At 40.5% G+C, this 13,798-nt stretch overlaps 1 protein-coding gene across 1 annotated transcript in view; it reads left to right on the forward strand.

Moving 5' to 3' along the window:
* Positions 1 to 1,962: 1,962 nt before the first annotated feature.
* ZFAND3 (zinc finger AN1-type containing 3) overlaps positions 1,963 to 13,798 on the forward strand; it is a 131,815-nt gene continuing 119,979 nt past the window's right edge. The window contains exon 1 of the mRNA XM_053972622.1: positions 1,963 to 2,128. Within this exon, the coding sequence (XP_053828597.1) occupies positions 2,058 to 2,128 (71 nt within the window). The 5' untranslated portion in view covers positions 1,963 to 2,057. The remainder of the gene's footprint in view (positions 2,129 to 13,798) is intronic.

A 13,798-nucleotide genomic window follows, 5' to 3' on the forward strand; every position in this document is an offset into this window, starting at 1 on the left:
AACAAGGCCAAGGCTTTTTTTTTTTTTTTTTTTTTTTTTTTTTTTCATGTACTTGCTTCTCTTGGTACCCTCAGCAGTGTTGCCTCAGCAGCTCAGCTTTGTCCTCAGAGAGCTTGGCCAAAGGACAGCCCTGGTGCTGTTCAGTACACAGGCTAGTCTGCAGCCACAGACACTTCAGAGAGGGCAGAGAGTTTCATCAGTTGGGAGTCAGGCAACCCCAGACTGGAATGGTTTGAAAAAATCGCCACCATTAGTAAACTGTCGCAAACCAGCCTTTTCACAAGAAGTCTTGTTTACATGGTTTCAATTAAGTTCCAACTTTTTATTAAAAAGTTTTAAGCATGTGTGTATATGTACTTCATTATTGGTTTTTTTTTCTGTCATGAATTAATTTGATAGAAGATGCTTTAGGAAGCTTAATACCAAAGCCATAATATCTTTGTCAGAATTAACTAGCTGTTCACAAAGATTCACATACTCTGAACTTTATTAAGAATGTTTATTATTTTCAAAGTTTAATAACCTGATTTTAAGTACAAAGCAAAAATCAAAGTATAAGACAGGCAACAACAGTCAGGAATAGATCAAAATTCCCCCTTCATTAATGCCACACCAGTATTTATCCACACATTTCCCAGTCAGATCTGAAATTTCTATCGGGGTCGGGGGGGGTGTGGGGGTGGTTAGCACTATTTCCATTTCACAGACAAAACCAAGGTACAGAGAGTGCAAGGCTATAACTGGCTCAATACTATTGGCTAAACAAGTACCAGAAGTACAATCCCCATTACTCAGCCCTCAAGTCCAGGTACTGGAAATTCCCCTCTCCTTTCCTGTCCGTCAAAGGGCGGCAGCCAGTAATGACCGTGCCAGCTGTGCTCTTCCCTCCCTGCCGTACCTTACCTCTTGCAGGTCCCAGAACGGGGCCAGCGCGGCCTGCCTTCTCCCGGCTGCAGCCAGCGCACAGCTCCGTGTCCTCACGCAGCTAGGGGTGTTTACCACAGGCGAGGAGAGCCCTGAGTACGTCAAACCACGTACGCGGCTTTATTTCGGGCTGAGGAAACCGAGGACGAACATCTATAGGATAAGAAGGCAAACAGAAGGCCAAACGTCGCCCTCGGGGTTCTCTAGACCTCTCTCCAAGCGGAGCCCAAAGGGAACAAGTCCCTGTCTTCACCCTGCACCGCACCGGAGCCCCCTCAGAGCCGCCCAGTCTCCGGGGAAAGCTCCCGAATGCGCACAGCCGACCCGGCCCCGGCACACGGCGCTGACACCGACCAGGACAAGTGAAAGCTATTTAACAGCCCCCCTCGGCGAAGCAGGTCCCGGCACGGCGGGAGCAGCAGCCCGGGACGGGCCCGGCCCGGCCCCCGGGGACCCGCTGCCTCCAACAGACTTCCGCGTCGGGAGCCCGCCTGCGCATGTGCGAGCGGCAACGGCACCCCCACCCCCCTACCCCACCGGCCGTCCCTGGCTGTACCACTGTGTGCCCAACGTATGGGTAGAGGCAAAAGAGGGCAGCGGCCCCAGGCACCTCTGCGGGCCTCAGCGCCGCCTGGGACTGGTCATTGAGAATTCTATTCTCTTCTCGAGCATACGGGTGCCCTCCAAACTCGCTTCTCACCCAGTTCCCGCACGCGATCCGCCCCAACTTCCCCCGGAGATGTGCGGTGGTACATGCCGCTCCCAGCTGATTCGGTGGCTTGACGAAACCATCGCGCTCAGGACGGGGGGAACCACGGTGCCGGAGGGGAGCACGCATTGTTGCGCGAGGGGCCGAGCGGCGCTCTGGGGAGGGCAGGCGCGCGCCGCTGTGGCACCGGGGCGGTCACCGGCACCGGTGGGCGGGCGGCGCCGCCGCACGGAGCTCCGCGTCCCCGTGCCGCCGCGTCTCCGCTCCCCTGCCCGTCCCATCGGCAGGGTGCGGCCGGGCCCCCCCGCGCCCTCCCCTCCGTCGCCTCCCCAGTGGTGCCGCCCGGCTCCAGCTGACCGGCCTGGAATCCCGGCCGGGAGCCGCGCGCCCCCCGCCCGCCGCCGCCCCGCGCCCCGGCCCCACCATGGGAGACGCCGGCAGCGAGCGCAGCAAGGCGCCCAGCCTGCCCCCGCGCTGCCCCTGCGGCTTCTGGGGGTGAGCCGGGCCCGGGGCTGGGCTGGGGCGGGGAGAGAAGGGACGGAGGGGGGCGGGTGGCCAGGCGAAAGGCGAGGCGGCGGGGGGCCGCGGCCGGGCGTGGGGCGGGGGGGGGAAACGGGCCAGGTCGTAACCCCTGAAGCTGGTAGTCGCGGGGGCCGAGCCCGCAGCTCGCCGCGGGGAGAGAGCAGCCTCGGGCCCCTGTCGGGCGGGCTGCGGGGGTTCCCCCCCTTCGGAAGAGGGATGTCTCCGTGCCTGTGGGTGCCGGGTCCCCGGGGGCCTGGACCGCGGTGTCGGCTGCGGCCGCTGGCGTAGAGGCAGCGGGTGCCCCGCGGGGAGGCGGCTGCGCTGCCCCCGGGCGCGGAGGGGGAGGGGGTGCCGAAGCCGCCCGGGGCCCCCCCGCCGCCCGGACACCGCGGCCTTCCCGGCAGCCCGGCGGGGGAGGCCTGACCGCTTCCCCAGGCACGCAGGTTTCCTGGAGAGGCCGCCCCTCCTCTGGGGCTGCGGGCTGCGCTCCGGGGCCTGCCTTTAGCTCCTCAAAGGCGCAGATGAATAATGCGGGCCCCTGGGTGCCCTGACGGGTGTCCCTGAACCATCCCTGCCCTGTGCCCGGGAACGGGGAGCTGTCGCTGCAATTCACGCAGGGCAAAATAACTAATGAGAGAAAAAAGCTAGGGACAAAAACACACTTCTTTCTCCACCTTATGAAAGCGAAGTGGTTCATAATCGATAAGGCCCTTGTTAGCTGCTTGCTGATACCCTTTTAGGAAGAAGGAAGTAGGGGTCATTCCTGTTTGCCAAAGGTGAAAAAAAAAAAGAGTAAATCTGTTCCTTCCTAAACTACCACCTCTAGGGTCGTGTCTGTTGAAGATGTTTCCATTACTGATTTTTTTTTAATCAGTTGTACCATGGGAGATGGTATTCTAGCAGATACACAATCATAAAATGTCTTTAGTGTCTATCACAGCAACATTAGTCCCTAATGTTCTTATTTATGGAAAATTCATAGAGTATGTGACTAAATAGACTTTTGAGGGCCCACCTGAGATTTACACTTGTCTGTGATTGTACCTTCCTGGGATTTATGTCATGCAATTTAAGGTACTCTGGGGAAGTGGAGGCTGAGAGAAAAAAGATGCAATAAGAGTGATTTAGTGATGTCACTGTACGTTTGGTTGGTTCATTGAAGTGTCAGGATTTTAAACGAAATCCCATTTCTTAGTTATGACAGAAGCCTGAATTGCAACAAATGCCATGGCCCTGCTGGGAGTGATCTTGCAAGACAGATTATAAATACATAGTAAATTATTTTGTTTATTTTTGTTTTGTTAGGCTCCCATATTTGGGTCTGATATTTTTTGTGAAGTAGTGGAGAACAAGTTTTTCCTATCTCTAATGCAGTGCACTGACTTCTGTAACGTGATACTTACGGGAGAATCATAGAAAGTTGAAAGTGAACTTTTTCTTTGGGCTCGACTTCTTGGCTAGTTCAGCATGTTTTGATAATGAGAAGAAAATCTGGTGCTTTGTGTTCAAGGATCTGCTTAATGGTTACAGGAGGCTTTCAAGAAAACCCATTGCCTTTAAAGCTGATTTTCTTTAAACATGCTTCCCTTGCACAAACAGATATCAAGTGGTATTTTTTTGCCCTTGCCTTTTTTTTCTCTTCAGAGTGCCATCCGTGCAGGGGTGTTTTTGTATGATAATTTTGAAAGCAGTGTGGAACAAAAACCTCACTTTTTCCACTAATACAGTGAATGAATTAGCCTATTTTTCAGTCTCTTTAAGCATCTGCCAGGTGCATTTCAATACACAGTGGCAAACTAAGTATCTATTTTTCCGCTTTAAAAAACGGTGCTGTCAGTTTCCAGAGTTGATTGCTGTACTTTTCAGTCCTGAAAAAGCTTAAGTGACTACATGACCTTATTTACCTAGGCCTTGCTAGTGCTTGAACGGATTGTCTGGTAAATCAGTGCAGATGTGCCTTTCTATTGAGGTTGCATTGTCAGGAGTTCTTAAGGGGTTACAGTTTTATGCCAGCTTTCTGAAGAAAGTAAGTCGTGATAGCAGAAAGACTTATATTTGTGTGAAGTTGAAATTCTGCTGCTCTAGATTTGAACTAGGGTTCCTAGAGCAACACCTTGCTCTAGCTATGGTTATGACATGTTTTAAGACATATTTTAAGACAGTGTCTTACCTGTGAGTTTCATCTTAATGTCTGTCAAGTAACGTTCTGGAACAACACGGCCAGGACATTTAAAGCTATGAAAAGTTATGAAACTTGTAATTTGATGTAGTAGTTTCCATTGAATTTCTAAATAAGGTAGCGTAGAGGAATGGTATTGCTTTATGTTTTCGGGTCCCTGTCAATGCAATGGTTGAGAACCCTTTCACAGTTCTTCTTGAGTGAGCCCAAGCCAGGTAAGCAGCAGAGCAATTTTGTGTCTGGGGGTCAAACAATAAGGTCTAGATTTTTACCAAGTATAAAAGATGATGCCTTTGTTTTTTGAAATTGATTTTATGTAATCCTTACAGGACTGTTTGTAGTAAGATACATGCTTTCTACAGTAAGCCACAATGACAGGAAACATTAAGGAAAAGACTGAAAGAAGTATTAAAATTGAAGTAAGCTGTGGGTTACTGTGCTAAAGCTTGCCCATTGGTTGAACAGGGATAGAGGTAGCTCCAGAGACACGTGTTGATAGTGATGGCATGCAAAGAGATTACAGGAGCAGACTAATATGTACTACTGCATTGAAGTTGGAGGGGTTCTTCTTTTAGAAGACTTGGGTTTATATTAGAAATTCAGATTTCCTAGGTTTCAGGAATCTCTAGAGACTGGAAAACTACTAAACTCTTGATGTTTCAAGATCTAAGAGACTGAAAAATGAACAGCTGAAAGAAGATACTTTTGAGTGAGGCTGTTAAGAACTTCTGAAACATCTGCTTAAGGTCAACAACTAACGTTTTCTTGCCTTTTGTTGAAGATCATGGAACCCATCCTTAAATCTGCAGACTCACCCTTCTTTTTAGAATCTCCAGTCTGTCACTTCTGCTTGAGTAAAGTTTAAATGGAGAACTGTGATGATCTTTATATTTTACAAAATCATTTCACTTACCCAGATAATCTCAATTGGGAAACCTCATTAGTATTCATGTTATTTATGAAAAATTCATACAACTTAGTGTTTGGAAATATTTTGCTCCCCTTTCTCTCTATTTTTATATCTTCAACTGCAGTCATTAGCAACTATCTCACTATTTATTGGAATAGTCTTAGTTTACAAAGATTGGAAAGGGTTCAGTATGCAAGTTATTTTAGATTTCTTCATCTAAAATAGGCTGTATTTAACTTCTGATTCTTATGACCTGGAAAAGTGCTTTCTTATTTTCCTGGTTAACAGACCAGAGAATCATAGAATCATGTAATGTTTATTTTTTCTTAGACTGCTGGACTTCAGAAGCCTTTCCCTTATGGTGTATATGAATTCAAGGTTGAAGATTTTATAAATACATGGAAATATTACTGGATGTATTATATTTCAATTAAGCCTTTTTGCTTATTAGAGATGAGGCTGATTCTTTAATGACCTACATGTTGGCAATTCACCTTTGACTTCTAAAGATCTCTATGATGGTTTCACTTGTGAAACCATCAGAGGGTTGGGGATACTACTGTTAAATGGTTATATGCATAGAATGGACTTGTAAGCTGGTGGTAGCATAGACTGTGAAAAGAGTATGTCAGAGAGGGTAAGACCTTTACAGTTCTATTTGTACTGAAGTGACTGCTACTTATCTTTTTTATTGTCCAGATTGATACCATACCCACTGCATTTAGTGCCTTAGAACCAGAAAAGAAGGAAATATGTTAATAGACATAAAACAAATGAATTCCATTCTTGAAATGGTGGCAGCCAGCAGGAAGTTGTTTGAAAACACAGTATGATTAGTTTCATCTCATCTTAGTTCTGGCAAATATAAGGTACTGTAGTCACCTAAAAGCAATAGCAATATTATTTGAGAACATGCCAGCAGGGCCTTTGCAGCATGTTGCCATTTGGTCTGCCTTTTTCTGACACTGCATGCATCATATGTGTGATGAGACAATATGCCCCAAGCATTCTGTGCAGGCCCAATTCAGAGTTTATTTCTGAGTCTGGATTTTCCAGTCACTTATGTATCATCAGATCCTTGCCATGCCAATCTGGCTCTTTCCTCAATTTTGTTTGCTAAAATTAAACATTTGATCAAACAGTGAATCATTTAACTTAAGCATGATGAGTTTGTGAGTGTGTATCACCAAAGCTTGCTTTTAGCATCTAAACAAACAATGGTTATATATACGTGCCATTTAGAAGCCTCTTTTCTGACTAGTCTTTTCTTTACTTTTTTTGGTGATTACTGCTATTCGTTCCATAGGAACTCTCAGTGTTCCTTTTTAATAAACACTGCCATTTTAATAAACGCTGTCTCATCTCACAGGCAGTGTAGGTCATCATGAATGCATAATGCCTCCCTAAACCTAATTTTGCTTTAATTGTTGTTGCAACCTCACATAGATGTTCCTAAATGAAGCTTGAGTAAACTGCTGAAATACGTATCTTTCCCTCTGAGAATCTGATTTCACTGGGCTTGGATCATGCAGTTCCTTAGCCAGGCTTTCACTGGCTGGCACTTTGGATCAGATGCTGGAGTAAGCAGTGAATTTGTCGCTTTATGTGAGACAGTGTACTCTATTTTGCTCTTAAGTTAAGACTAAAAATACTTTAGTATTGTAATTTTTTAATATTACGTATGAACTTATATAATACTCTCTTAAATTCTTGGGTAAAAGAACTTGAAGCAGTTTATATTTAAATCCAGCATTAACTGCTGTAATAATATATCTATTGGTGCGTTGCACAAATAGAAGTGACAGATTATTTAACTGAGAAACATGACTCTGATGAGAAATTGATTTATTTACAGCTTTCTTACAAAGTGCTACAGTGTATGATAAGGGATATTGGAGAGGCACTGAAATGATTTGCTTAGACCCTAATTTTAGACGATAATGAGAATTATAAGAGAGAAGCTTCTGTCTCAGGAGAGATTGGTGGTGAGGAATTGAGCTTTGTCATGTTCCCTGTTTGATTAAAAATATGCAGGATAAAGAATGATAAATTGTGATTTCTCTCAGTCATAATGCAACTAGAAGGATGTATCAAATAAAGTCAAAAGGTATAAATTTTATCCACTTTTTTGTACAGTGAGCTCTTGCCTCTTGCAATTGCAGTTGCAAGGTACCACATTTTTGCTAAGTTTTCCATTTGCTGTAGAGGTTTACCTTGTGAAATGGGGCTTATTTGCACTTGAAGTAAAAGCAGATGAACTGGATTTAATACTTTAACTGTAATAAGCTCTTTTCTAGGAATGTGAAAACAATGCTTTCTTTTGCAGTACTTACTAGAATAGACAAAACAGAAAGGAGATTTTGTTATTTCATGAAAACCAGCTGTTCTGGATCAGACCAAAGATACATCCAACCCTATTTTTGATTTAGGTGATAAGTGATGCTGAGGGAATAAGCATAAGGACAGAGCAAGCATGCAGTGATGCTTATCTTGGTATACCTCCTTTGCTTCTGGCAGTCTGACATAAGGTTGTCCTCTGTTTTATAGATTTACAGCTTAGTAGGTCTTACCTATTTTTCAGTAAATTTGCATAATGAATTAGTGAGGCCATATGTACTCTTGACCCTTAAAATGTCCTGCAGGAAGATGTTCCACAATTTAACCATTCTCTCTGTGGGAAAAAAAGTAATTGATTTTGTTTCCTTTAAACTTGCTCTGTGATAATTCTAAGGAGTGAATAAATTCAAACAGCTGGTGTATGAGGGCGTTTTATTTAAGAAGATCCAAAAATAGGCCTGCTTGATTAAAAATGTCTGTTAACTTAGTGCAGCCAGAAATTGAGGAAAAAGCCCTCTTGCTTAAACCACAAATTGATTCAAAATCTGTATATAAAAAGTTTTATAAATATTTTCTAATATTAAATGGGTGCTATGTTAATTATAGACAGGCATATCCAGTATCTTTTAATCTAATTGTAACTTCCTCATCAGTCAGAATGAAATTCACTATTGTAGCTGCTGTTCTTACAAGTGGAACAAACAAGGAAGAAGTAGATTGTCCTCCTTTTTGAACTTTGAGGAGTTAAAAGTTACTGTGTTAGGTCACCTTCCCAGTTTCTGTCTTTCTGTGTGACAGAATCTTATCAGTGTCTTCTGTAAACTGTGATTAGTCAAAGCTATTACTGTTTGGGCAGTGCTGGCAGTTTTTCCACAGTTAGTGCTAGGAAATATCTGTCTTAATGATAATTAGTAAAATGTTCAAATGTTGTATGGTACTGTAGATGTGTTTTGTATAATGCTTCATTTTGATGAAGATGCTTTTGGTTCTCAAAAGTTTCTGATGATAAGCCCAGTCAGTCAGAGGGTTATAATATAGGTATCAGTTTGGGGGAAATATTACTGCTTATTTTAATTCCATAAATTTCAAACAATCTACCACTTCTGTTGAAATTTGGTGTTAATATTGTTGCTGCATATTGGACAGTAAATGGGTGGAAGCCTCATGACTCAGTATTTCTTTTAAGGTGTTGAAATCAGTGATGCAAAGCATTAACTACAGAGAATGATACTTGATTGATGTATTTATTGGAGATGTCTGGTTTTGACTTGAATGTTTTCACTAACGTGCTATGCCATTACTGGATTTTAATTTCTTTTTAAATTTGAAGTTAGTGCATATAAATAGGCGCAGGCTTTCTTTACAGCCAGTGGGTAAAAATTATAAATGTGATATACTTTCTCAGCCAATTACTGCTTATATTCTTTGAAGTTAAAAATTGTGTTCATGTGTCTCCTCAAATATGCAACCCTGATTGATGTAATTAACATTGTACTTCAAAAGTTAAGACAAATGTCTTGAGAGTGTTGGATAGTATTTGATCTTGATTATGTTGAAACCCTTATTTGGGTTAAGATAAACTTCATATTCACTTTAGGCTGGTAAATTCCATTGATATTTTCTCCCTCTTTTTTCCTCCTTTTTAAACTGAAGTGTCAGAAATATTTCCTGTCTATTTTGAACAGGCAGGGCTCACTAGGATGGAGTACCCTCTTTGCTTTTGGAAGAAGAATTGAAAATCAGGCAGTAGCTGCATCTTGAATCAACTTCTCTCGATGATAGATCTGTGAAGAAACTTAGGTTAGAGTAGCTACAGATATTAAAATGGCATCTCCTCAGACACTGAGAAGGCCACATAATAAAATATTGTTGAGCATACCATATGCATTGAATAATAAATGGTTCTGACAAATGAAACATTTGTGTGAATGACCACAATGGTTTCAGGCCGTGGAAATGACATTAATGTACAGAAGTAGTGGGTTGGTATTTTTAGGTTCTGCAAAAATGCCCAATCATTATCTTCTAATTTAAGATTTTGATGTAAAGCCATTTTTGTAATAGAGATGGGTCTTTTGTTTGAAATGGTGGAAAGTTTATGTACTTAAAGAGTGTAGGGTTAAAATAGTGTAGGGTCTTTTTTTTTTTTTTTTTGACACTTTTTTGAAATATTGATTGTCAAACAATGTATTGTAATGCATAGCTCCATTAACTCTAAACTATTCCTTACCTGTACTCAGGAAAATATAGTAGTTGAAGAGTTGCAGTATTCCATGAGGAGAAGGAAGATGTTCACAGTCGTGTGTTCAGTTTCTGTTTATAGCATCTGACTAGTAGCATTGTGGTAAGGGCAGTACTCGCCTGTACAGAGAAGTTGTATTAGAAAATTGTTGATGGATTTTTACACTTAGTGTGTCATCTGGCATCTTCCCTGCAGCAGAGAGTGCTGCTCCATGCTATGTATGAAAGACTTTTAGGTATCCTGTTTGATTCCATCTGTTTAATCTGGCCACCATTTTCATGCTCTGAACTTGAGCAATGTAAGTCAATGCAAGGAAGATAAGTTTCAGTTTGTAAATCTTGTAGTATTTTTATTAGTGTTCTAAGGAAGTTTATTTCTAATATTATGTTCATCAGTTATGTCCTTTAATAAGTGTACTTCTGCTAGTGTTGGATTTCCAATGTTTGTGTGGTATAAATTAGAGACTAATGAAAGTAATGAAAAATTTTGAATTAAGATAAAAAACAGTTTTCCTAAAATAATTTTAATAAGCAGTCAGACAAACAGAGAAAAACAGTTTGGTTGATGATTACTGTCTTTAGTTTTTGACTCTTTAAATTATATACTGTCTAATGTTGGGTGAGTTGTTTATTTGAAGGCCTGTTTTAGTAATGTATATATTTAACTTCTGCTTGGTTGAATGTACTATTTAAGTTGAAAGTCCTATTTAAATACTAGGCATCAATGGAAGGAGGAGGAGAAAGGAGCACAATACTAGATTTGAAGCAGTGTTTGAAAGAACGAAAATCAGGCTGGTTTAATGGTAACCACCTAGATGTGCCCTTGGAAAAGCAAAATCTAAAGTCATGTCCTCATTGACTTAATTGCTGAAACACAACCGTCCTTCACAATATGACTGTTACTGACATCAACTCTGTTGCCATAACTCTGTCGCATTTTTTTTCTAATTGTTATATTCAGAGGTGTCTCAGAGGAAGCTGCATATATAAAGTAGGCAAAATGCTGTCATTTAACGAGAATCCTTCAGTATTGGAAATTGTATTGTCCTCTAACTATTGATTAGATGCTATTTTGGTCCAAGATAATGTCAGTATTAAGGAGACTGGCTTTTTCATAAATCAAGTGTCTTTGAAACTTTTCTTTAAGAAGTATCCACTATTATCAAGTGAAATGCATTTTTTTTTTACCTGAAGCAAGAAGAGTTCTAGGTTGGTTATTGCTGACACCAGTTTGCAGGATGAGGCGTTAGTAATGCTTGTTCATTGCTTAATGCCCTACTGTTACCTTTTCCTTAGTAATCTCCTTCAGTGAACTAATGGACAGTAATGGTTTCCAAAATTGTCCAGGTGTTAACAAATGCTTGCTTATTCATGCAGATAGATTTCAAATATTCCCCTAAATTATTAACATGTTTATCAATTTAAAATCTATTCATTTCTATTTTTAGCATAAACTTTTGACTGTGTACTTCTATGAAGGAATTAAACAATTATATAGCATATGATAATATGCTATATTTCCATATGCTATTTCCAATATGCTATGTTTCCATAATGAAGATTCTCTCCAATGTTAATTTGCGAGCATGTTAGTATAATTACTTCATTTAAATAGGAAAAAAGCATTGTAACTTAAATTTTTTAAATGCTCAGAATTTTACAAAATTTAAAATACATTTAAATGCTTTGAAGAAGCTGAAATATTGTTTATTTTTATTTTTGTACACAGATGTGTGGATTAACGATCATTTTTGCTATAACTTATAAAGGGCTTTTAGGATTAGTCCATATATAGTCAGTACCTTTCCTAAGTGCTGACTCATTTTTGAACTTTTGAAGCAATTAGCAATAATATTTACACACTTCAAATATATTTTTCTTGGCATTGAGACTTTGTGATTAGTATGTCTTGGCAAAATAATTGAAATTAAGCTTGCCTTGGAAATATTAATTAACATGGAGCAGGTTGACTCATTTTATTTAGGAAAGTGGACTAACTCTGCTGCTTGTTAACTCCTGGCTTTTTCAAATACATGGAGTATTTGTGATACTGCTAGCATATCTATTTTGGAGTATATTTCTTTTCCAGAATCTAACATCGAGTTAGATGTTAGAATGCCTCTGCATATAGTGTTGAATGTCACTATATATTCTTCTCTTATTTTGACTGTAGTTTATTAGGAGTTGTTTTATTTAGGACACTGGATGTGTTCATGTTTAACATGGGTACTGCTTGCTGATTTTTTTTTTTTTTTGAGACATCTGTTTATTACAAGATAAACAGTTTTTAGAGACTATAAACCCATAAAGATATGGGTAATAAGAAGTTAATTTTTAAATAAAACTCCCCTTCTCACATTTAAGTTTGGAAAGGATTTATTGCTATTTCTGCTGCTGATACACTGTGTGACAGTCAGCCCATGCTTTTCTCTGCATGGACTCTGTCTGTTTTCATTTGTGAATCATATATCCCTCTTCATTAAATTCCACACTGCTTTACGAGCCTTGAATGAGAGATGTGGTAGCAAGGAGTATTTTCATTTAGAAACACGTGTTTGTTTTAAATCAGAACTTGCTGTAGGACAATACTGACCCATTGACATGTTATTTCCCAGGTGGTTCATATAGAAGGAAGTGTTTGTGGTGGGTGGAGGAAATCTCTTTCAATCAGAAGAGTTGCTATGCAATTAGAAGAGCAAGAGCTGCCTCCATTACACATCTGTGAGTCTCAGGTGGTTTTGCAGCACTCTCTTGATGAAGATAGGACCCCATTATTATCCATTATTCTGTGATGCTGTCTCTCCTTTGACTATTAAAGTTCTTGTGTGACTAATTCAGGAAGGACCAGAAATCTTTCTGGTGAATAATTAACACTTCCTGTTCTGCTCAAGTGACTTGCAAAGAGAAATTCAAAAGGTAAAATCAAAACCACAGTGATGTGTACTACAGTGATGTATATTATTATATAGCAAATTGATGCATTATATTATACTGAAAATGCCATCACTCAGTGTTACAACAAGAACTCCAGCATTACAGTTTAAAATTCAGTTGCCTGAGCTGAAGTGCAGCTGAAATTCAGATAACAGAAAGTACTGGTTGGTGTTGAAACTACTGTAATTGGAATCCCAAAGTAAACAGAACTAGAACAGTTCTTTGAGAAAGTTAATTCTGCAGCTTTCAGATTGTTATAATTTTTTTTTTTGCTTTCTGTGTTTCCCCCCCCCCTTTTCAGATCAAGTTTCCATCACACTCCTAGATGCCGTTGAGACAGTGATTTAGCTGCTTTCTTATTAGCATTTTTTTGTCCTTATTATTTCAGTTTGCTGATTTAGAGTGGCTTTCTGAGTTCTGCTAGCAAGATGTTTTTGCAAACTTGTATAAAGAAGAGATGTTCTTCTTTTTTTAAATTATTATTTTTGAGGACTATTTAAGGCCACTAAACAACCAGTGAGTATTTAAATCAGTTTATGGTCCAAATGGGTTTATACTTATTTTAAGATTACCTAGTAAAATTCTGACCCAAAGGACTTGTGTTCTTCAGGTGTCCATGAAGGGAGTTACAGAAGAGGGTATGGAAAATGGTGAGCATGATCCTCATCTTGGAGGATCATTAGCTAGTTAATCAGTGGTGCTTAACTTTCTTCAGCTTAGTTTTCTTGTCCCTCATCATTCTGCAAGACAAATACTGAAGGTAAGTGTTACGTTTTTAGTAGCACAGCTGACTACTTAATTTGGAAAAAGTAGACCAGCTTTTGGAGGCACAGGCATTTCTTCAGTGTATGGGAAATTTAATCTACTTTTTCTAAGTATATACCTAGATATTACCTCTGTCCCCAAAATCAGTCTTGCCCATACCCTTAGGTCATCATGGTTGCAGCAATGACATGAAAGACAAGTGCATTCTGTCAGCCAGGACAGGTGGCCTGATTTAATGTTCCTGTATTTTTTTCAGCTGTTTTCATGCGTATGTTGT

This window comes from Vidua macroura, chromosome 3 (assembly GCF_024509145.1).
Source record: "Vidua macroura isolate BioBank_ID:100142 chromosome 3, ASM2450914v1, whole genome shotgun sequence".
Lineage (NCBI taxonomy): Eukaryota > Metazoa > Chordata > Aves > Passeriformes > Viduidae > Vidua > Vidua macroura.